At 47.3% G+C, this 22292-nt stretch overlaps 1 protein-coding gene across 1 annotated transcript in view; it reads left to right on the top strand.

Moving 5' to 3' along the window:
* The window catches only part of LOC119405367 (gastric triacylglycerol lipase), a 32611-nt gene extending 11366 nt beyond the window's left edge, over positions 1-21245 (top strand). The window contains exons 3-8 of the mRNA XM_037672204.2: positions 2473-2590; positions 6576-6726; positions 7968-8063; positions 11818-11928; positions 18052-18120; positions 20905-21245. Of these exons, the coding sequence (XP_037528132.1) occupies positions 2473-2590; positions 6576-6726; positions 7968-8063; positions 11818-11928; positions 18052-18120; positions 20905-21210 (851 nt within the window). The 3' untranslated portion in view covers positions 21211-21245. The remainder of the gene's footprint in view (positions 1-2472; positions 2591-6575; positions 6727-7967; positions 8064-11817; positions 11929-18051; positions 18121-20904) is intronic.
* Positions 21246-22292: the final 1047 nt, after the last annotated feature.

Consider the following 22292-nt stretch of genomic DNA (forward strand, 5'->3'; position numbering starts at 1 on the left):
GTCGTAAAGTAATGTAGCTGGAGCCAGCGTTTCGAGAAGGCTGTTTGTTTTCGCCAGGACCAGACAAACACGGGTCCACTTGGCAAAACAGGGGCTTCAGTGACATTTCCTTTTCAACGAGTCATCATCAATTTATAGGTCTTGCAGTATTTAAGGCCTTCGATTCCTCATCAAACGCGGAAATTGACCGTTGGCGTCGGCGTCAACACGAGCGTTTCCGTCTTAGTGTTCCGCTAGAACTAGTGCTAAAACTGTCAGCACCTGGAAAAACTATTAAACGTAAAATAAAACATTTTCTTTTACTCCAAAGCTGATCTGGTACCCCATGTACGAGATTCAAGCCTTAAAATCGATTGCCGAAAGCAACGCTATATTAAGAGGATATACAACCATGGTTGTAGCTGAGGGCACGGAGCAAGAATTCTTGAGGAGGCGAAACTGCGCTCGCTCGGGCGTCCTAATAAAGTCACGGAATCGGGCACGGCGCTCACGCGCCCTCTGTCGTGAGAGTCCGCTAGCGGAGAAGGAAAAATGCGCGCGTCCCTCTCACCGCGCTCTCCGACGAAGCTCGTCGGTTCAAGGCCATTCGTCGTCGATTCGCCGTTCGCGCTTCACCCCCGAATGGATGTGTTTTTGTGCGTCCTCGCCGGCTCCAAATTATAACGGGACTGCGCTAAAGAGCTCGTTTCGCAGAAATATCGGTGTCGGCGTCGGTGAGGCTAGCAATTGAGAAGTCGACGCGCACGGAGCCCGATTACGCTATCGCGTTCTACTCTTAAAGGCGAAGCTCAAGCGCACTCCAAGTTTTTTCGGTAAATTAATGAGAAAAATGGCGTCACATGCAGGAAAATTACCAGCGCGATATATTTTGTACAACGCGAAATCTATCATTTTGATAACGTGAACTCAAAGAGTTAGGTATAATTTATTTCAACGAATGATGGGACTTACCCTATATGCCATCAATTCAGATTTAGGTTGCTGCGGCTGCTGCATTTAGATGGAGGCGAAATACTAAAGACCCGTGTGCTTACATTTAGGTGCACGTTACAAAACCACAGGTGTTAGAAATTTCACGTTGTCATTTTTTGAGAACAACAGACAAGTAGCTGGGACAGCGCGGAAAGATTGAAGGCACGGCGTCTCGTAACAACACTGGCCATTCGGTTTGTCAGGGAGAACTTCGGCACCAATCTCGCCATAATAGCGCTGCATGTCTGTGTCACTGTCCGAGAAGTGCTTCTCGCAAACGTAGTCACGAGGCGTCAGCTGTCGGTCTTTTCTTGGTATGGCGCGAGCCCACGCTTCCAATCTCACTGGGTCACTAGGAACTTTGAAGGTAGTTACCTTCTCCTTGCAGGACGCGTATCCACTGCTGCAGTTCGGAACGAATCATTTCCGTCCCATCCTAAAGAAGCACTGGTCGAAATCTGTGAAGCACTCTCCTTTGTCGCGGCGTGAAAAGCGCGCGCACGGAAAGCGCGCGCACGGCGTGAAAAGCGCGCGGAAGCCACTGAGAGCACGAAAGAGAAATAAAACCAGCAAATCGCGAAGGGAACTTCCCCTCCCAAGGCCACCTACGCATGCGCGCGCACAACATGCGAGCCATGTTCTAGTAACGTTGATGCGAGGGAGGAGCGAGGGGCGCGTGCATGCGGCGGCAGACGTCGCCTGCTCAGGGGCCACTACTAGCAGTTCGTTTCAAGCGCTGTACGACCTATAATTCTGGCAGTATCGATTAGGAACTGCAGCTAAAATATCTGTCATATCTACCGATTGACGTTACAGAGAGAAATCTTAGAAATTTTACATTGCACGAGGCGCTATCACGATTTTTATGCGTCGCGTCCATAGAAGAGCATGTAAAAGATGGCAACAGGCCGAAAGCGTCATCTGTCGTGCTTCAGCGTAAGCCGCATTCGCCGTGACGCTATCGCGCCGCCCTCGCGCTACTCGCGCGCTGCCGCGGCCTACAGATTCTCCTCCTCAAATACTTCTTTCTCCGTGGCTGAGGGTCATATATGAATATGTAGTCTCGCGCAGTGTAATACGCCCTTCGGCTACTAGTAATCCACGACCTGCCCCACAGTCGGCTCCTGAAAGCATTTAAAGGTCATTGCCGAGGCTCCCCATCTGTTTCTGTTTTTCTTTTTGCTATTATGTAGTTTACGTGATTACGGGATAGCATACAGATTATGTGGCTACCTGGGGAGGCCCGAGTGTATCGGCGGCGTGTGTGCTGCTTGAAGAAAGGGTTACAAATAAAGAGATTGTTCGCAGAACAAAAGGTGGAAATGTGCCTGCGGATTCATTGCGGTCACCCAATACAAATTTTTCTGTGATACCTGTAGCTTTTTTCGTTGCCAACACCTTGCGTTGAGGTCGCCTAATTTACATGGCGTATCTTTTTCTTCGGTGATTGCTCTACAACCACTGCCCAAGTAGTGACTGAGTGGGGTCGCGTTACCGCAGGATACGTGCTCGCCGATGCTGGCTACGACGTCTGGCTCGGCAATCTGCGCGGAAGCACACTCGCCCGCAAGCACGTAAAGCTCAGTCCGGACAGTAACATCAGTTTCTGGGATTTCACGTGAGTTCAGACTTGGGTTATTACGAACACGTCACAACAAGTGTCCCAGCCACGGCGCATTCAATGCTCTGCTTTATGTTTTAAAGGGACACTAAAGAGGAAAACGATTTTTCTCATCTTCGTAAATTACTCTTTCAAAATTCTAAAATCAGCACGCTTGCCGCGAGAAGACCGTTGGTAGGCAAGAAAACGCGCAAAAAGAAAATGCGAGTGGCGACGGCACCTTGAAATTGCCGCACTAGACGACGTGACGTCATAGATTTTAACGGTGTCTAGTAGGTCCTACCTACTTCCCAATCAGTAAAAGTTGCAGTACATTGTCATCTGAGGGGGTGATATACCAAGTTTCAGGAAATGTCGTTCGACCAATGTCGCCAATATACGAGAAATACACTTTCAAATCCGTGACGTCATGCGCGGTTATCTCGGCGCGAAACTTAAAAATGAAACTTTGACCTTGATTCTCTCCTCTATTCGTAAACTCACGGTGGTGAAACTAACGACCATAAGAGTTCTCGTAGTACAATTTATCAATCGAAACCGATTCATTGTTTCACTTTAGAGTCCCTTTAAAGCGAAAGCCTTACATGACTCATCAAACACGAAAATTGACCATCAGCTTCCCTCGGCGTCGGCGTCAGCACGAGTGACGCAAACAAATCATCATGACGTGATGACGTCTCCATATGACGTCATGACGTCACAGGTCGCCTTAATGTGTGACGTCGACATACCGTCACATAACCTGACGTCACATGATGACGTTATCACATGATATCGTCGCTTGGTCAAAGGTGCGCCGATCACGGAGGCAGTGCAAAACCACGTTAGGTGAAGAAAGCTTTTGGAGGGGGACAGGGAAGGAGGATCAATACATCGACTGTGAAGAAAAAGAAGATGCATGGCTTTCGCCTTCGAGTCGTGTTAGGCGAATGGCTATAAGGGGCCCTCGTGAGTTTTTTTTAGATCACTGGTCAACAAATTAGCTCATCAGTCGACTCGCAGCGCATTACCTTTAATTTTCACGCGGGAAGCCTTAAACACCGAGAAAAACGTTAATCTGCTCCAGCGCAAGAGCTTCCCAACCGGAGATATACTTCGGAGCCAACTGTAATTTTGATCATCGTAAGGCAGGGTGCTGCAGATAGTTTTCTCAGCATTTTTCTTGTGCTCAATCAATCTGAATAAAATTGCCACTGCACTTCCTTCCATATTCGAGCAAGATAGCAATGCTGCCAAATAAAAACTTGGACCATCTCCCCGAAGGGAACCCTGATGGGATGCGAAGCAGCAGCGGTGCGCACGGCGTTGACCCGGTTGAAACGGGCATCGACGCGGGTGCTGGAAGAACGGTTTGAAGCGAAACTCGGAGTAGCGTTTACTCGAATAAACGTTTGTTTGAAACGCAAGGACACGGGAGGCGGGTTGGGTTTCGGCAAGACTTCGTAGTCGTTGTTTCTTCAGAGTCGAGACACGGGCGCTGGACCGGAGCAGGCGCGCGTTTCGCCTTGACTACCACGGGTGAAGCGAGAGAGAAGTGACACGTTCAGAGGTGTTGCGAGCGGGAGGAGCAGCCGGCAGCTGCGGGCGCTACGGCGAGCATGCTGCGGGTGATGGAGAGAGTGACCTCAGCGCGCATCTGCGAGGGAAGCGTGCGAGGGGAGCGTGGCGTCAACGCAAAGCTGTGGCGTGACCCACTTGGCAACGCTCCAACACCTATGGCGAGGGGAACGCGTTGCGGCGCATTCGTACGGACGCACGTAACGTACGACGTTACACACGTGAGTCAAAGAGCTGCTTCGCATCTAAAAAAGTCAAAGCCAGTCCCACCCCTAGTGAAAGCTGTACGAACTGCGGAGCATCGATTTGGCCCTGTTTCCTTTTTGTTTTTCTTGTATTTATCTGCTCTTTTCTGTTCTTTTAGTGTTATTATGTGATATTTCATGCCCGTTTCTGCTCCTTTCGGTTCTTTTAGTGTGATTAGAATATGTGATATTTTATACCCTTTTCTGCTCTTTTCTTGTGATTATTTTGATTTGTTTTGTGGTTGTATATTTTTGTGCTTTATGATCTCCTTTATACTGTTTTTCTACCGTTTGCTGCTCCGAGCGCAATGCGTCTACTCCCGGCGCCGCCGTTCCGCCTCCACATCTCTCTTCCGTAGATTTGTGTCCAACTCCAGACGCTGGCGTTTCGCTGTCGATTCGTTGGCTCGGACAGACTAATTATATCGCTTCGGCGACGGTGGCGCTCACGGGCAAGCAAGCGCTAGCATTCCAAAGGTGCAGCCTGCTCGGCTTATGTGTATCAAACGTGGGACCTGCGTGACAACGACGTGAGACATGAGACGACGACAGGGCGGTCCCTTAAACTACTCCGCAGTTTAAAAAAAATCACTCACGTGAATGTTCAATACACACGACGGTTGCTAATGTTTCTCGACGTCGCCACCTCAAGCCTACTTTTCTAGGCCATCGTGGCTGCGTAGGGGGTCACTGCAAAATGAACTTTGATTAACGCGAGCAAATGAAAACAAAACGAGAAAGAAGCGCCCCGCTCCATGTCTCGTTTTCCTTTCATTTATTCGCGCTATTTTACGTATCTACCCATTTTCTTGCTTCTTTAATTACTAAAATGGTTGATTTTATGCCAATAACAGATTCAATGATAAGCAGTCGCATGTAAAGCTAACGAAAAATGCCACTAATATTACCAAGGAAAAAACACAAATATCCAAGCGAAAAATTAACAGTACAGTCATACGTTTAAAGAGTAACGTTTTCCAACTCTAAATAACAAAAAAAAACAAATTGATGCGTAAGTAAGCACCGATAAACGCATGCCTGGCACCTTTAAACGATCTGAAAACACTCACCGCCATCACATCAGCGACGTATGCTTAATGCATACAGGCAAGCTTTTGCTACGGTTAATCCGACTCCTCTTTCAATGCAGTTTTTTGTTTCACACATGCTCCGTAATTCGATTCAGTTCGTGTTGTGGAGTGGATCGGGGGGCAGCCGATATCCTAACGCACATTGTGAGGGAAAATGTAGCTGGGAAAGCCACGTATTGTATATGTCAGATAACATGTGATCATTCAGAGTGACGGAGTGGATACCAATGGACGAAGGGAGAACGTTTGGGCGTGTTGGTTGTTCATCGTTCTTCAGAAACCATAGCGCAAAAAAGAACACGGGACAGGAAAGAGACCAGGACAAGCGCTCTGGATGAGCAAGCCGAGAACAATGGATGAGCAGCCGAGAACGGCCGGAATGGGTAGAACAAAAAAAAGTTTGCAGGCACAACATGAAATCAGCTAGCGCCATTCGCGGGGTCTATTGGAAATCATTGGGAAAGGTCGTAACCCTGCGTTAGGCTTAAAAGCAGACTGATAATGATGATGAAGTTTATGTACAAGGTTTTTTTTTTTTTTTATTGATATGATATATAAGGATATGTTGACGCACAATTATGGCGCCGGCTACTCCTTAGCCATGAATATTATGGCAGTACAGCGCCATATTGAGAAAACTTTTATTTTATTTCCAACCAAAATCACTTAAACACTGGCGCCGTGCGTACTGAGCAATCCACTCAAAACATCAGTCGTTCCCTCGGAACCCTCCCCCCGGTGTATGCGCACGGACTACGCTCCGCGGCAAAGCGTGGGGTCATTGACCACCGCGCGAGTGCCTACAAGACGCTGCTGCAACGTCGCCACGGTCCCCCCTGATGAAGGAACCAAGCCGGTTCCGAAACGTCGGGTTTTTACGTGTCTACGTGATTTTGGTTGGAGATAAAACTTTTCTCAGTTTATATAACCAACCAGACAGACCTCTGTCTAATGTTTACCTTCAAGCGCCACATTGTCATTCCGAGAGACAGCGCTGTGTCCCGTGTGCTCACTGTCCCGTATTTTGCGCTTTTGCCATAATGTAGATAGATTATGTGTTCAGCCATGATCTCACCTGTGTGAACTCAGGTTCGATCAGATGATCGAATACGATGTCCCTGCCATGATCGACTATGTGCTCCGAGAGACGGGCAACTCCAGACTGGGCTACATCGGCCACTCCCAGGGGACGCTCATCATGTTTGGCTTACTGTCGTCGGTGCCCGCCTACAATGATAAGGTACGGTAAAATCATCAGCATTCACAATGTATTCCGAGAACGGTGAATTGGCCAATAATCCCTACAGAGCAAAATACGAAGGGAAGACGCGAAGAGACACCTCAGCTTTATTAATGAAACAAGCGTCTTGTGTCATCGCGCTGTAAGTCTACTTGTATTGGGGAAACGGGGAGGGAGGGGTCAGTAACAATGCGTTGTATAGGGCATGAGACGACCTCTCAGTTTACAGCCAACGCGAGTTATTTATTTCTTTTATCTCTCAGCGACTGTTATTACAACGAGTGGCGTGACGCCACTGGCTATTGTGACAGTAGCCAGAATTAAAGTACAAATTGATGAAAATTAAGAAAAATAACTTTGAACAATAAGCCACCAGCTTTCCTTTGACTGTTGCGTCGTGCTCGTGCTGATGCTTTGTGCTGATGTGACTAACAAGCGTCTTCTTTTCTCTTTGCTTTTTTGTTTTCTTTTTCCCCTAGCTTCATCTGAATTCAGCCGCTCCGGCTACCCGTCGAGGATGCGACCTTACGTTGACTTGTTGAACGCCATATTTACTGACTTACAGCGGTAGGGGAATATCCGTCAACAACGCAAAAGCACTAGAAAAATGTCATGAGCAAATTTCCCTTTTTGTTAATGTTCACTCTGATAAGATAAGAAAGAGAAATTGGTTATAAATGGCGTCGTAGCGCTGGAAAGACAGGATGTAAAAGACGACGGGACGGTGGGTTGTTTAATGAGTACTGGAAAGTTTGCTTGGCGATACACCTAGCATGCTATTCCAGCTGTGTACGATAAAGTATGCACTGTGTGCGATAGATACAGAACATACACAAAACACACCGCAGCACTAAATAAACTGTTTCGATAAGTCCATGTTTCTGAAAACTTCAACCATGCTCTCTTTAATCTAAGTGCACAAAATGCACAGGCAGTATTTGTTCATGATAATAAAACATGTCATAGTTCAAGATATGACTATCTTTGATGAATGATCGGTCCGCACATTAAGGCTCTTCTTTCTAGGTTAAGTAGTCTGGAAAATCCGATTTAGGGTGCTATGCGTTCCCGAATACTACACACAGGGTACAATGAAGACGCAATTCGTTTGAAGTTACATAATGCAGTATATTGCATTGGTGATTATGCATTATAGAAGGAGCGCTATCCTGCTGCTTGTATTGGTGACACTAAACTTGTTTCAAACTGGCTTGACGCTGACGTCATGCATTATTGTGCAGGTGGGCCTCTTCGTGGCGCTGGCCCCGGTGGCCACACCAGTTCACGCGATTTTCATTGCAAGGCAGCAGTTGTTAGCGCTGTCCGAGAGACCATCGGTGAGTATCTTCAGAACTATACTTGCATTTGGATTAATTAGTTCAGCGTTCTAATTTAGTAGAACGGACGAGCGAAAAAAATTCGAGCAGTTACACTGACTTAAAGGGACTGACAACTGGACAGAGCGGATTCACACGTTCCTGGCGGAAATGAAAAGACCGTGAATTATAATTACAGATTCAAGCATCCTTTTCGCGATCCGAGCAGGATTTGTATGTTTACATCGGGTTTAAAAGTCACAAGAAACTGGTACGTCGAGCAGCCTTGCGCAAGAGCCTTGAAGCTGGATTATGAATTCCTTCACTTCCGCTAACCTTGCTGTACCTAGTCTGTTGCTTTCATGCGCACCAACATTTAGTGCTCAAAATTAGAGTTATAAATTCGAGTGCATTATAGCTAAATACGCCGTTTAGAAGTTATTTAGAATTTATTTGCTTTATTAGGGACGTAGATTAAGTGATGAATATATAAATGCCATAATTTTCAAGCTGACCAGCGGAAGCGATTGTTCCGATTTGGAGAGCACCGATAATTAGCGCGTTGAAACAGAGCCATCAACAAGCAAAGGCTTCTTCAATAATGCTACTGCTGGTGATGAAAGCATTCAGTTTGAACGTAACCATGAACGCACTGGTGATCAACGACGACGAACGCAATGATGATCAACGACGATGAAGATGATAGGAACACTCTGAAGTGGAGCTGTGGGCAAACAAATGGCCCTTGAATGGCGGTGGTGGTGAACATGAGGATTAACGCGTTGATGATGGCGACAATGAACGGTTATGATGGAAGTGTTGAATCAGAGCCGTTAGCAAGCGGCCACGTGAACGTTTATGATGACGATGATGATGATTTTAATAATGAACGCGTTGAGCTGATGATGAAAGCGTTGATTATGGTAAGAAGTAGCGATGATGATAATTACTAGTGCATCGAAACAGGGCAGTTGGCAAGCAAACTTCCCATGTACGATATAGAAGGGTGATGGAATCAGTGTCACTGGTGTTCCCAGCGTCCACATATGTGGACACTTGTTTTCTTCAAGAACTAATGCTAAAATTTCCAGGTTTTTGGTTTATTCCTACTTTCGTATGTATTGTAATTGCATATACGTAAAAAATATTTACTTACGCAACTGGATTGGCCGTGGGACACAAAGGGTTAAACAGGGAATGTAGCTGAAGTCAAAGTTTCGACACTGCTGCCTTGAAGAGGACACGTCCACTTGTCGAAACGTTGGCTCTAGTGACATTCTCTGTTCAATGATTTTTTTTAACACGAACGTGTTTTATGCCGGGGTCCATCAATACTTTCATGACGTATTTCCGTCACGGAAATACATTAGCAAAATGAACGTCATCAGATGGCAAAGAAAAAAAACTATACGAAAAGTTCCGTTGAGAGGAGTCGAACCCATGACCTCTCGGTCCGCGACGACGGCTGGCGGACATTTAGACCACCGAGCTACTGCCAAACACATAACGGTAGCTACATGAACACGCCTTTTATATTTCACACTTTCCTCTCACAGTGCTCTTGGATGGGATGGGATGGGATGGGATGGGATGGATGGATGGATGGATGGATGGATGGATGGATGGATGGATGGATGGATGGATGGATGGATGGATGGATGGATGGATGGATGGATGGATGGATGCTATGAGCGTCCCCTTTATAACGGCGCGGTGACATGCGTGACCAGGCTCGAAAAACAAAAACAAAAAAACGCGCCGTTGCTACGACCGTCCCCTTCGGCGCGTTTCCAATAGACGTGTAATTTCTTCAACGCTTTAACAGCCCGCGAGGTGGCGGCTTTAGCCCAAGCCTCGCTCATAGCATCCACCCATATCAAAATATAGCTCTCCGACGCTCTCCGACGCCCGCTCGCTCTGTGAGAACTGACGGCCAGGCTAGATGGAAGACACGACGCGCGTAGCGTTTCTCTTTGCGTTTCACGACGCTTTGAAGGAGTGCATACCGAGTATCTGTGTTTATTATGTGATTTTTGATGCCATCTTTGCGCGGGATTCACCATATGCGGTGCCCACGTATATGTTAAGAACTTCAGCTACCGCAAGGGTGAAATCATGATCATGGGCATTAGGCGTCGGTACGGAGATGTGCCTCTAGGCGCCTGGGCATGTCCCGCAGCGACACACACCATCAAACACAGCAAGAACCCTAAATTTAAGATAACCACGCCCGAGCAGTGGGAGGCTATGCTGCTCAGCGCGTGCCCGGATGACCAACTCTGGGCATTCCGGCTGGCCGAAGACGCCGCCGAGACCCAAGGTCTGGCCGCCGCCTGAGGAAGGGGGGCTGCGGTAGGGCTAGTCTCCCGGCCCCCGCTTCCCTTGACCCCAGCAAGGACAAAAATAATGTCTATCTATCTCTCTCTCTTTCTCTCTCTCTCTCTCTCTCTAGGCGTCAACGTGAGTGTGTCCACATCAGGCGGTGTTATATCGGTCAAACAACAGTAGACATTGTACAAAAGCTCTCACATACTAATGAACTATAGACAATCAACTACTTCTGTGACGACACGTTTCACTTTCGTGTTACATCGATTCCTATGACGGAGGAATCAGCCATCATTTTTTTTCTCAGGATCTCAAGTGAATGTTAGACAACTTAACTTGCGTGCGATATTAATGACATCATTTATTTGATGTCGTTTCCCTCACAGACATAACGTGAATAATTTACCGACGTGACGTCGGTAAATTCTTGGTGACGTCCGGCAAGAAACAATTTCGTTGTAAAAAATAATGTCCCTCTGGAGAGCTCCTGGAAACCATTCTTTGAGTGCAATATCGCTGAGGCAAGTACAGAGAGGCATAAATCGTCGGGATTCAAACAAAAGTCACCCAAACTCTTAAAAAAATGTAGTGGCATTTTGTAACTTTTTAGGTAGATCATTGGGAGAGGCCTTCGTCCTGAAGTAGACGTAAAGTAGGCTGATAATTATGATGATGATTAGGTAGTAAATTCGTGTCACAACATTGACTACATATGTAGTAAGTGCAGGTAGTAACTGCCAAGTTGGTAACGTTACAGTCATGACGAGTTGCAGAAGCACAGTTGGTCGAAATTATACCGCTGTCCCCCACTAATGGCGTGCCCTAAAACTCCAAAATTTATTCATGCGAAGGCATTCTTTGGTTAGTATACGCATGCCTCGGTCCGTTCGCAATGCACCGCGCTATACGCGTTACGTTAAGTGGGCCGATTTTGGGTATAATGATTAGCGGTGAACGGTAACGGGCGTCCTGGCCATACTACCAGCACCTGGCCTACCGCACTTGCTCGCGCAATAGCGGCAGTGGTCAGCACCAGAGTTCTACAATCATACCGGCCGGTTGTGAAAATCCTCATAGACTCCATATATTCAAACGCGCCATTGGCCAAAATCGCGGATGTTTATTGATCCCATTAAATAAATAAATAAATAAGTAAATAAATAAATAAATAAATAAATAAATAAATAAATAAATAAATAAATAAATTACTTGTTAATGTCGACTACTGTTCGCTGTATGTCTGAAACTGTTGTCGGCTTGTGCTGGCGAATGATGGTTACTGTCAGCTAATGTTGTCATACGTTGGTTAGTTTAGGCTGTTGAAGATATTGTTTTACGCACTAGATCGCAGTAGGAGTCCGTGCTTAAATGAATTTTTTATCTCTATGCACGGAACGGAACGAAGATCCGCAGCGCGGTGCTTAAGATGGGCGAAATATTGGGGCAGAAACCCCTGTGGAAGAAGATCGCGGACAAGCCCTGTCGCATGCAGGAGTCGCTGTCTCTCTGCGAGTCCGTCTGGAGCACCATCTTTGGACCGTCCGTGATGTTCAACGTGGTAAGCGGAAATTAATAATTTCTAGGGCATTACGTGCCAAAACTACGACATGATTATGAAGCACGTCGTACTGGGGGAGGGGGGGGGGGTTCCCGATAATTTAGACAACCTGGGGTTCTTTAAAGAGACCGACAGCTGGCCAGAACGTGTGAATTGACCCAGGTGGAAATGAAAATACCGTGAATTATAGTGGCAGATTCAAGCATCCTTTTCGCGATGTGTTTCCTCTCTTCTATCCCCTCCTGTCGTTTGCGCTGTTAAGCACTCTCTATCATGATCACCACTTGACCACCGCGGCGGGTCGGAGCGCGCAAAGATAGACAGCGCAAACGCTTATTCTATAAATTTTTTTTCTGCGCTGGCTCGTTCTCGAGCTTCGAGCTAAAAATAAGCAACGCGTGGTGCACTCGATCTTGCTACAGAACACACTGTTTTTGTGACAACTCTAATGAAGCACTTTAAAGTATCTGTATTGCTGTAAAGTTGGCTCTTATGCAAGGATTGCAGCCGTGGCTTGCTAGTGATCGCTGTTTCGTTCCTAAACGCCGCAGAGCCGCCTTCATGTCTACTTGCGCCAGGTACCCGCCGGTACATCGTGGAAGAATCTGCTGCACTTCGCTCAGGCAAGAATACATATTTTCGCCGCGTGTGCTGGGGGGAAGAACACTGTCATAAACGGGAAAGGCAAAGGTGACACAAAATCTCTTCGGTTTGACTGCCCTATGTGTCTAATGGGCTCAACTTAAATTGAGGACGACGCAGCGAGTCATGGAAAGGAAAATGATAGGTGTAACCTTAGGGGACAGGAAGAGAGCAGAATGGGTCAGGGAACAAAAAGGACATCATAGTCGAAATCGAGAAGAAGAAATGGGCGTGGGCAGGGCATGTAGCGCGCAGACAAGATAACCACTGGTCATTGAGAGTAACATACTGGATTCCAAGAGAAGGCAAGGGCGAGAGAGGGAGGCAGAAAGCTAGGTGGGCGGATGAGATTAAGAAGTTTGCGGGGATACGTAGCTCCAGCAAGCACAGGACGGGGTTGATTGGTGAAACATGGGAGAGGCCTTTGCCCTGCAGTGGGCGCACTCAGGCTGATGATGATGACGATGATGATATGTTTCATGCGTGATCTTGGGCTAAAAGCGGAGGGTGGCTCCACGACAGATCGAACCTGCATGTAGGCTCGATGTTTTTGTTTTGTCTCGTCTTTTTATATGTCATGTAGGCATATTGAAAGTGCACAAATCCGAAAACTTTAGTCTAAAAGAGAAAAAAAACATGGCTGATCCCTCCGCCATAGAAATCGGTATAACACGAAAATGAAACATGTCTTCACAGAAGTAGTGCTTATTGTGTAGTGATATATGAAATTAGCAAGGGTGGATCTTTGGCCTTGTTGGTGCGACATATGCATAACGTTAAGCGCAATACCGAATCGACGAGGACGGGACAGGGAGTGACACACACACAAGCGCTAACTTTCAACAATGCTTTATTGTGAGCCGGATCACTGCATAAATACATGAAAATTGCGGACATCAGGCATGCGCAAATGTGAAGGATCTAGAAATGACAATTCTTTTCTGGACAATGATAATGAAGGTGCGCTGACACAATCTTGGCCTAACTCGTGTATGGTGGCTGATTCAACTATCAACCGCGTGGTCTCATCTTTGTGCGTGCGTACGACAGAGCACTCATGAAAAGCAGGCGAACACCCACACGTGCTGCAATGCGCGGTTAACAAACCATCGCCACCCTTCTTTACATTGTTTTTGTGTTCTCTAAGCCTGTCGTTAAGGCAGCGCCCTGTCTGCCCCACGTAGAATTTCCCACACGAAAGGGGGAGCTTGTACACGACCCCTTCTTTGCATTCCACGTGGCGAACTCTGTGATTTTTTACGCAGCCGCGCGCTTTGTGAGCAGTTGGGTTGCTGAGCCTGCACAGCTTTCCCAGCTTGTTTGGAGCTGTAAAAGCGACGCCAATGTTTGCTCGAGCGCCCACTTTTTTTAAGTTGTGGGAAATCTTGTGAAGGTATGGCATGACAGCGAACTTCTTGCGGGGAATTCTCACCTGCGGCGGCGTTCTGTTGGCGACTTGAAGGCTTTTTTGAGCAGGGATTCTGCCACTGACACCAGAAGGTGGTCAGGGTAGCCTGCTTGTGCGAGGCGAGCCTTTTGGCGATCAAGACTGGTTGTCATTAAATGGCGGCATGATTTGTCTATAGCGTTGTCAAGGCAGTGCCTGACGACGCTCCTCTTGACTAATTTCGAGTGGGATGACGAAAACGGCAGCAAAGGTTTGTTTCCCCTTGGATCATACAACCAGCACGTGTGTGTGTCAGATAGGCACGTGGCAGAAGGCCTTAGCAATGTTCCTTCAAGAAAAGCTGAAGTTACTAGAAGTAAATGACCCGTTCCTCATAAAAAAGTCGCAAGACGTCTTGGACGCTATTGCCCCCCGGACTAACGAAGGGCTGTGTGCCATATCTATTGATATCAAAGATCTCTACTACTCGTTGCCCCGCACTGCCTTGCTCGAATGTATCAAGAGGGCTCTAGTTCATTTCGGCTGGATAGATTTTAAGGACGCTTCTGGCATTTCGTCTAGAAACTTCTTAGACCTTTTAGCTACTTACCTGGATTCCACTTACATCCTTTGGGACGGAAAGCCTTTTATCCAGAAGCAAGGCATCTGTATAGGGTCCTGTATCGCGCCCATATTAAGCGACTTGTTTTTAGGTAGCCTCAACAGAACCCTGCAGACGCATCTCACTGGGACTAGTGTTTTTAAATGTTTTAGATACGTTGACGACTACCTGTTTTTAATGAATTGTGACAAAGGTTCATTTGAATCGGAAGTTTCTAACCTACTCACACTTGTCCGTGACTGCCTAGAGCCATTGCAGCTTACTCACGAAGTCCCGGGAGAGAACGGTTCCCTTAAGTTTTTAGATGTTCGATTGTATTTTCACGACACACACACGTGCTGGTTGTATGATCCAAGGGGAAACAAACCTTTGCTGCCGTTTTCGTCATCCCACTCGAAATTAGTCAAGAGGAGCGTCGTCAGGCACTGCCTTGACAACGCTATAGACAAATCATGCCGCCATTTAATGACAACCAGTCTTGATCGCCAAAAGGGCTCGCCTCGCACAAGCAGGCTACCCTGACCACCTTCTGGTGTCAGTGGCAGAATCCCTGCTCAAAAAGCCTTCAAGTCGCCAACAGAACGCCGCCGCAGGTGAGAATTCCCGCAAGAAGTTCGCTGTCATGCCATACCTTCACAAGATTTCCCACAACTTAAAAAAGTGGGCGCTCGAGCAAACATTGGCGTCGCTTTTACAGCTCCAAACAAGCTGGGAAAGCTGTGCAGGCTCAGCAACCCAACTGCTCACAAAGCGCGCGGCTGCGTAAAAAATCACAGAGTTCGCCACGTGGAATGCAAAGAAGGGGTCGTGTACAAGCTCCCCCTTTCGTGTGGGAAATTCTACGTGGGGCAGACAGGGCGCTGCCTTAACGACAGGCTTAGAGAACACAAAAACAATGTAAAGAAGGGTGGCGATGGTTTGTTAACCGCGCATTGCAGCACGTGTGGGTGTTCGCCTGCTTTTCATGAGTGCTCTGTCGTACGCACGCACAAAGATGAGACCACGCGGTTGATAGTTGAATCAGCCACCATACACGAGTTAGGCCAAGATTGTGTCAGCGCACCTTCATTATCATTGTCCAGAAAAGAATTGTCATTTCTAGATCCTTCACATTTGCGCATGCCTGATGTCCGCAATTTTCATGTATTTATGCAGTGATCCGGCTCACAATAAAGCATTGTTGAAAGTTAGCGCTTGTGTGTGTGTCACTCCCTGTCCCGTCCTCGTCGATTCGGTATTGCGCTTAACGTTATGCATGTGATATATGAAAGCTCGTACAATGTCTATTCGTGTTTGGCAGCTATATCACCGTTTGAAATGTATGCACCCATGTTGACGCCTAGTGGCATGTCTCCGTCGCGACGACTAACGCCCATGCATGATCATGATTAAACCGTTGTGGTAGCTGAAGTTGTGAACATATACTTGGACTCGGCGAATCGCGAATTCCGCGTAAAGATTACATTAACAAGCTCATAATCAATACTGGTACCCGATATGCACTTCTTCAAAACGTCGTCAGTTAAGGAGAGAAACGGCAGGGTGTGCGCTTTCTAGTAATGGGTAACCGATGCCTGCGCTCATGCATACACTACCACACTGCTCTTCAGCAACACGGGAGGCAGAGGTTCGTAGTTTGAACCGCAAGCGCGTGCGTCCCACTGGCCTCTGTCTCGCACACCAAGGCACGGCATTTGCCCGTCGAAATCGTGTCCTTTCTGCAACGTGTATTGCAGCAGTTATGTCAGCCGGTGCTTTCGCAATCGAAGCAGTCGGCGGCGGAGAAATCTTTTTGGTGCATGTGGAAGCTCCACTACTTCGATGAGCTGGCGCACGCTAACACGAAGCGAAAGGCAAAGAACGTAACTGCGTCTAGGGTGCCTCGGCGATGCCAGCGCGGCCATTGTCCCTCGCTGGTATCGAGACGCTTTAACCATGACCTCCGATATCGCGTGCAATCTCGCAGTAAGCGCTGGTAAGTGTCGATCGTGACGCATTACTTCTTTTCACCTCTCACAGACGGCGGCACCGCCCCGCTCCGTCCTGCCCCGCCCCGCCTACGTACACTGCCAACAGAGCGCCATGCGAGAGAGAATGTGTGGAAGATATAAGGCGCGTTCGTGAAGTGTCCAGCATCGGTCAAGGTAGCTTAGTCGGTTGAGCGTCGGGCGCTTACAGTGGCGTAGCCAGGGGGTGGCACACCGGGCCCATGCCCCCCCCCCCCCCCGTGAAAATTTTCCCCACAGAATACAGAGCAAAAAATGACGCTCGACCAAACTTATCTGCGCAGACCCCATGTCAGATCAAAAAGGTGCCCCCCCCAAAAAAAAAAAAATCCTGCCTACGCCACTGGGCGCTTACCATCGCGGCCGCAAGGTCGTGGGTTCGATTCCCAGCGCCGGACCTTTTTCTTGTTTTTTTTTCTTTCTCACCCGTTGGCGTCCATTTTATCAACGTCATATCCGTAACGGAAGTACTTGGTGGACCCCGGCATAAAACACTTTCGTGTTAAAAAAAACGTTCCCAATGCGGCCCCTCCCCCAAAAAATTGCAAAGGTTTCGAGGTCCGCAGATGCCGCACTGCGCTTACTCGACAGGAACTCGTGCGTCATCGTGCACGACACTCTCGAGAGCAGGTTCAAAAAGTGCAGTCAAATCGAATACACCGTGATACAGGGTGTTTCGGTTAACTTGCGCCTATAGTATTACAAACACGCGCCCTAAGCGTGTCGAATTGACCGAGTCTTGTTGTGAGCTGTACGCACCACATCAGGGCATTTTCTCCTATCCACCAAGCTGGATAATTAACAATTATTGCTTAATTAACTTCTTAATAACTATAGCGAAAAACCTTCAAGGCAAAAGTTGTAGGATTTGTTCTGAAACCTCGGGATATTTCATGCATGCTAAGATAACCGTCAATCCGGTTAGCAGCGCAATTAACAAAGATTCCTTAATTAACCTTTAAAATAGCAACTCTAACAAAAAAATATTCAATAGGAAAGTTGTAACGTTTGTTCAGCAACGTCGGATTATTTCATCTGTGTTAAGATAGCTGCCCTAGCTGCTAACATTTCTCCAGCTTTTCTTTAGAGTGCGCGAAATTAAGTATACTTGGCGCAAGTTAGCTGAAACACCCTGTAGAACGAACTATTATCTACCAACATAGACTCTGCAAAAAAGACTAACTGCACGACGTTATAGATTAGGCTCGCAAAAGCATTAACGTAAACTGGGAGCGTCAACAACCTTCGAGCACTGGATGGTCAGAATTTAATTTATTTATCGTTTTCATTGATTGGTTGGTTGGCTGGACCTTGTCAACCTGGCGCAACCCACTGTGGGGGATCGGCCATGAAACGGGCGGCACCTTATTTTTGAGATAAAATTGTTTTACATTTCAAATATGTTTATAATAAGGATATGTAAGGAAAAACTCACACTAATATTCAACACTTTGACCCCTGTGCAGCTTGTCAAAACTGGCCGTTTCTGCAAGTACGACTACGGCGCAGCGAAGAACAAGGAAATCTACCGTCAGGTAAGCATCAATTCGACCCCTAATTTTTTATTGTCAAATAATAATTCTGATCAGAAATATTCTTATTAAACAAAAGGACAAATTCTGCTCTTTTCTACATTTTCAATATTTTATCTTAGTTACCCGATTCTTAGCAGTATCCCAATCCCCCAGGGTGGATGTGAGCCAAATTTTAAGGTTCTACATCTACATCAGAGATCAATAGTGGTGTAACGGCTTTCTCTATAGCTGGCGTTGGAACTGGCCGGGTGTGCGCTCGTGAGCTCGAGGACGCGGGTTCGATTCTCGGCCGTGGCGGCAGCATTTCAATGGGAAGGCCAAATGTAAGAACCCCTGTGTGCCTTGATTTAGGTGCACATTAAAGAACCCCAGGCAGTCAAAAGTAACCCGGAGTCCCTCACTCCGTCGTGCCTCATAACCCCATCATTGTTTTCGCCCGTAAAATCCAGAACTATATGTTTAACAGCTTTCCCGTCGCTTCAGTTGAAGTATTAAGGCAACCGCCTGAAGTAACCCATCATGCAACGACCTTGAGCGTGACCTGGTAAAAACATGAAACACGTTGAGCCAGAGGGAAGCAACAATTCCGAGGGTCTCTAAAGCCCGAACCATATAGAGCGCTTTTGCCGGCGTTGCGTCCCTCGGCGTCGTCGCATCAACGCCGTCAGAGAGGGCGGCAAACCATATGAAGAGCGTTAGTTCAGCGTCACACAGTGTGACCAGAGGGAATGAACCTGACACCTCGTAAAGCAGTGCACAGTTTCCGTCAATGGACCAACAAGATATATTCCTGATTATAGTTTTTATGTCTCATTAGCAGTTTTGTGGTGCAGAAAACGAGTCACAGTGACACAACGCCACCGAAAAGTCTATTTTTTTTATTTGACTTGTAGCGCCAGCTATTGGCATTAAGAAGAAGCACAAACTTGTAATATATGGCCTCTGAGCTTGAAGCTGCCGTACATCTTTGAGGCCACGTATTCGGCCAATACACTCATTCTTGCTAAGCCTACCGATGAACTTGAGTACGGCACTAGGAAAGACTTCAAAGATATCACGATCGCTTTGCCGTCGAAGCTTCTAGGGAACAAGCTCGGTCAAATACAAGCATCACTTGAGAACTTAAGGGCCGCACAGTGCACGGCGACGACTTATTTGATCCGAGGTGGGCGGCAGCCATTTTGGCAGCAGCGACGACGCCGTTACGTAGCGGAAGTCGCTGCCAGCCGCACGCTGATTGGTTCTGAGTCCATCGAACTGCTTCCGGCGTCGACGCTGCCGCCCGTGATGTCTGGATAGGGTCCCTAGTCTGGACCGTCCAGAGGTGGACGTTTCGGCCACCGTCACCGGTAGCGTCGACGTCGAGGGACGCCGGCGTACGAAACGCCGGGAAAACGCCGGCAAAAACGCTCTATATGGTTCTGCCTTTACACTACCTTTAAGACAACTCGAATGCGAAGCGTGGCTCGTAGCACGCGGGTTGCGCATTCACTACGTCTTTGCGGCCTTCGCGTGACTAAGCCTACTGACGGCTACGTAGTAACGCGGAAGGGGCGCGCGATGGAAGACGTTGAGTCAGGGCCTAGTGGATTGTGTGGTAATAATAATTGTCAGGGTTTTACGTCCCAAAATCACGATATGATTATGAGGCACGCCGTAGTGGAGGGCTCCAGAAATATCGACCACCTGGGGTTCTTTAACGTGCACATAAATCTAAGTGCACGGGCCTCAAGCATTTTCGCTTCTGTCGGAAATGCGGCCGCCGCGGCCGGGATTCGATCCCGGGACCTTCGGGTCAGCAGTCGAGCACCGTAATCGCTAGACCACCGTGGCGGGTTGGATTGCGTGGTAGGCCGAATAGGTATGTAATGCCAGAGAATGCTCAACAAGCATGAAATGACGCACGACATGTCAAACGGCTCGTCGAATTCTGATGTGACGTTTCAGTCTTTAATGCATCGTCATTAAGGCCGTCGCCTTCAAGTCTTCTTAGCGATGGCGACCCTTGGAATTTTCTAAAGTGTCTTACCATTTGTACGTTCTGTTGTTAGACTTGGCCAGTATCATGCCTTTAAGTCTACGCTTAGGTAAATGGTACTCGTGAAACTTTCAGTTACATTTTTCTCGTTCCTTCTCTTCTTTGAGAAGCGATGTTACGAACCATCGTTCTGTGATCGATGGACTCTTTCACTGCCTATAACTGTCCTGTTCATCACCGAGACACACGATGCCTGAAGCCATACTTACACTATTTGCGGCACTCTACAGTGTGTTCTTAAGTCAGTCATTTAAATCAGACACTTTTTTGGCTAAGGCTAGCCCACTAATCAACGTGTACTAGATGGTTCAGTTCCAACTCGATTGTAACGCATATAATGCGAAACATATTCGATAAAGTAAGTCGGAATTGATTTGAACCACTCTTTTCGAAATGCATAAAAATACTAGAGTTCAAGCGGTAAAGGAGAAAACTTCTAGCGACGTAAATAAAGGCATAAAGACAAAGTATACTACGGCATTGCCGATAGTGAAAAAAAAAAGAAAAGAATTCCACTAGGAATTCGATCAAAATGTCACTGAGGTTTTCGCAAGCGAGTGGCCCACTTGAAAGCCCATAATTCTTTCGTTCATCACCTCCTCTGCTTTTATTTCCATGCCTGTTTTATTTCTACGCTATACTTTGTCTATTCGCCCTATGCTGAACGGTAGCAAACATAGACGTGCGCGCAGGGTTCCCGATTTAGGGGTGGGCAAGTCTTACCCTTTACGCCCTTTTAATCGCAGACTGCGCCCCCTTGCTATCCCCTGGAGGAGATCCGCGCTCCCGTCGCCATATTCTGGGGACACGGGGACACGCTCTCCAGGCCGCAGGACGTCGACCGAATCCGCAGCCGCGTCTCCAGCATCGTCGTCGACGAGCGCGTCGGGTCTGGCCCATTCAACCACGTCGACTTCATCTACGGAGTCGACGTCAAGCGTGTCCTCTACGACAGGATGATACAAGTCATCGGACAGTTCTACAGCACGTGCCTAACTCGTTCCACTTCTGAGTCGACAACTGCGACACCGCACGAAAATGCCAAATCGTGATGTCGGATGGGAAACACAGCCCAGTCGCATCGAGAAGTCGCTGAAAGGACGAATACCAATAGGGCACTACAATTAGTAGCGTTTGATGTTGGGCTAATTGGTTGAATTGACTGGCACAAATGCTCGGGCAGGGACGAAGCGCTTGTCCGCGTCCTGTGTTCTTCGTCCCTGTCCGAGCATTTGCGCCAGTCAATTGAACTACAGGCACTAGAGTTCCTTGAGCAAGTTGGTGATACGAGTTTAAAAGTTTAAAATAGCGCAGAACAACACAGACGAAAGAGAACAGAACTACAGTACTCCGTTTCATATTTAGCACGCGACGCTGTCAAAACTATAGTCGATTACAACCTAAGAATCATACACGCTCCGCCCCCAAAAATGCGCGCGCCTGCCATTCATTTGTGCAAGAGAATCGTGCTTGGTGGTTGCCGTTCTAACCACAAGTACTTTTATCGTGGCTGATGTGAACACTACACACATTATTCGTTAAAAATTCGACGTTCCTTGTTAAAATTGTATACGTTTGGCTGAGCAATGAAGTCGGAACCTTTGCTGAAAATTGCCCGAAAGCTCAAGCCTTTATCGGAAACAAGCGACACGAATACGAGTGTGTTTGAGAAAGTCGCCTATCTGAAATGTGCGAGAGGTGCTTGACGTCACGGAAACGAGTAAATGTAACTGGATGGGACATTTATGCAAATTTTCTCTGGGTGGGATAGCGACGGTTGTGGGCGGAGCTTACATTTATTCTTAGGTTGTGACCGGCTGCAGCAGTAACTTGCAGTAACTTTGTCCGCATCAAATATTAGTTCGGTGTTCTTACAAATTAAAACGTCGTTCAGAAAACCATATGTTCCAGCCTGCTGTCTCAGACCAAAGGAACATGAAAAAAAAAAAAAAAAACTCGTTATTTTATGCGATATTGCGAGCACGTGCTTGACTATTACGTTTCTAGTACCTTCAACTTGTTATTGCCTGCCAGGTTCAGCCTTCCAAGCACTTGAGGCTCTGGCTGGACTGCAACTTGAACTGCTGCATTGGAAATGAAGTATGCGTGTGTATGTGCTGAAATACGTGAAATT

Source organism: Rhipicephalus sanguineus, chromosome 9 (assembly GCF_013339695.2).
Source record: "Rhipicephalus sanguineus isolate Rsan-2018 chromosome 9, BIME_Rsan_1.4, whole genome shotgun sequence".
NCBI lineage: Eukaryota > Metazoa > Arthropoda > Arachnida > Ixodida > Ixodidae > Rhipicephalus > Rhipicephalus sanguineus.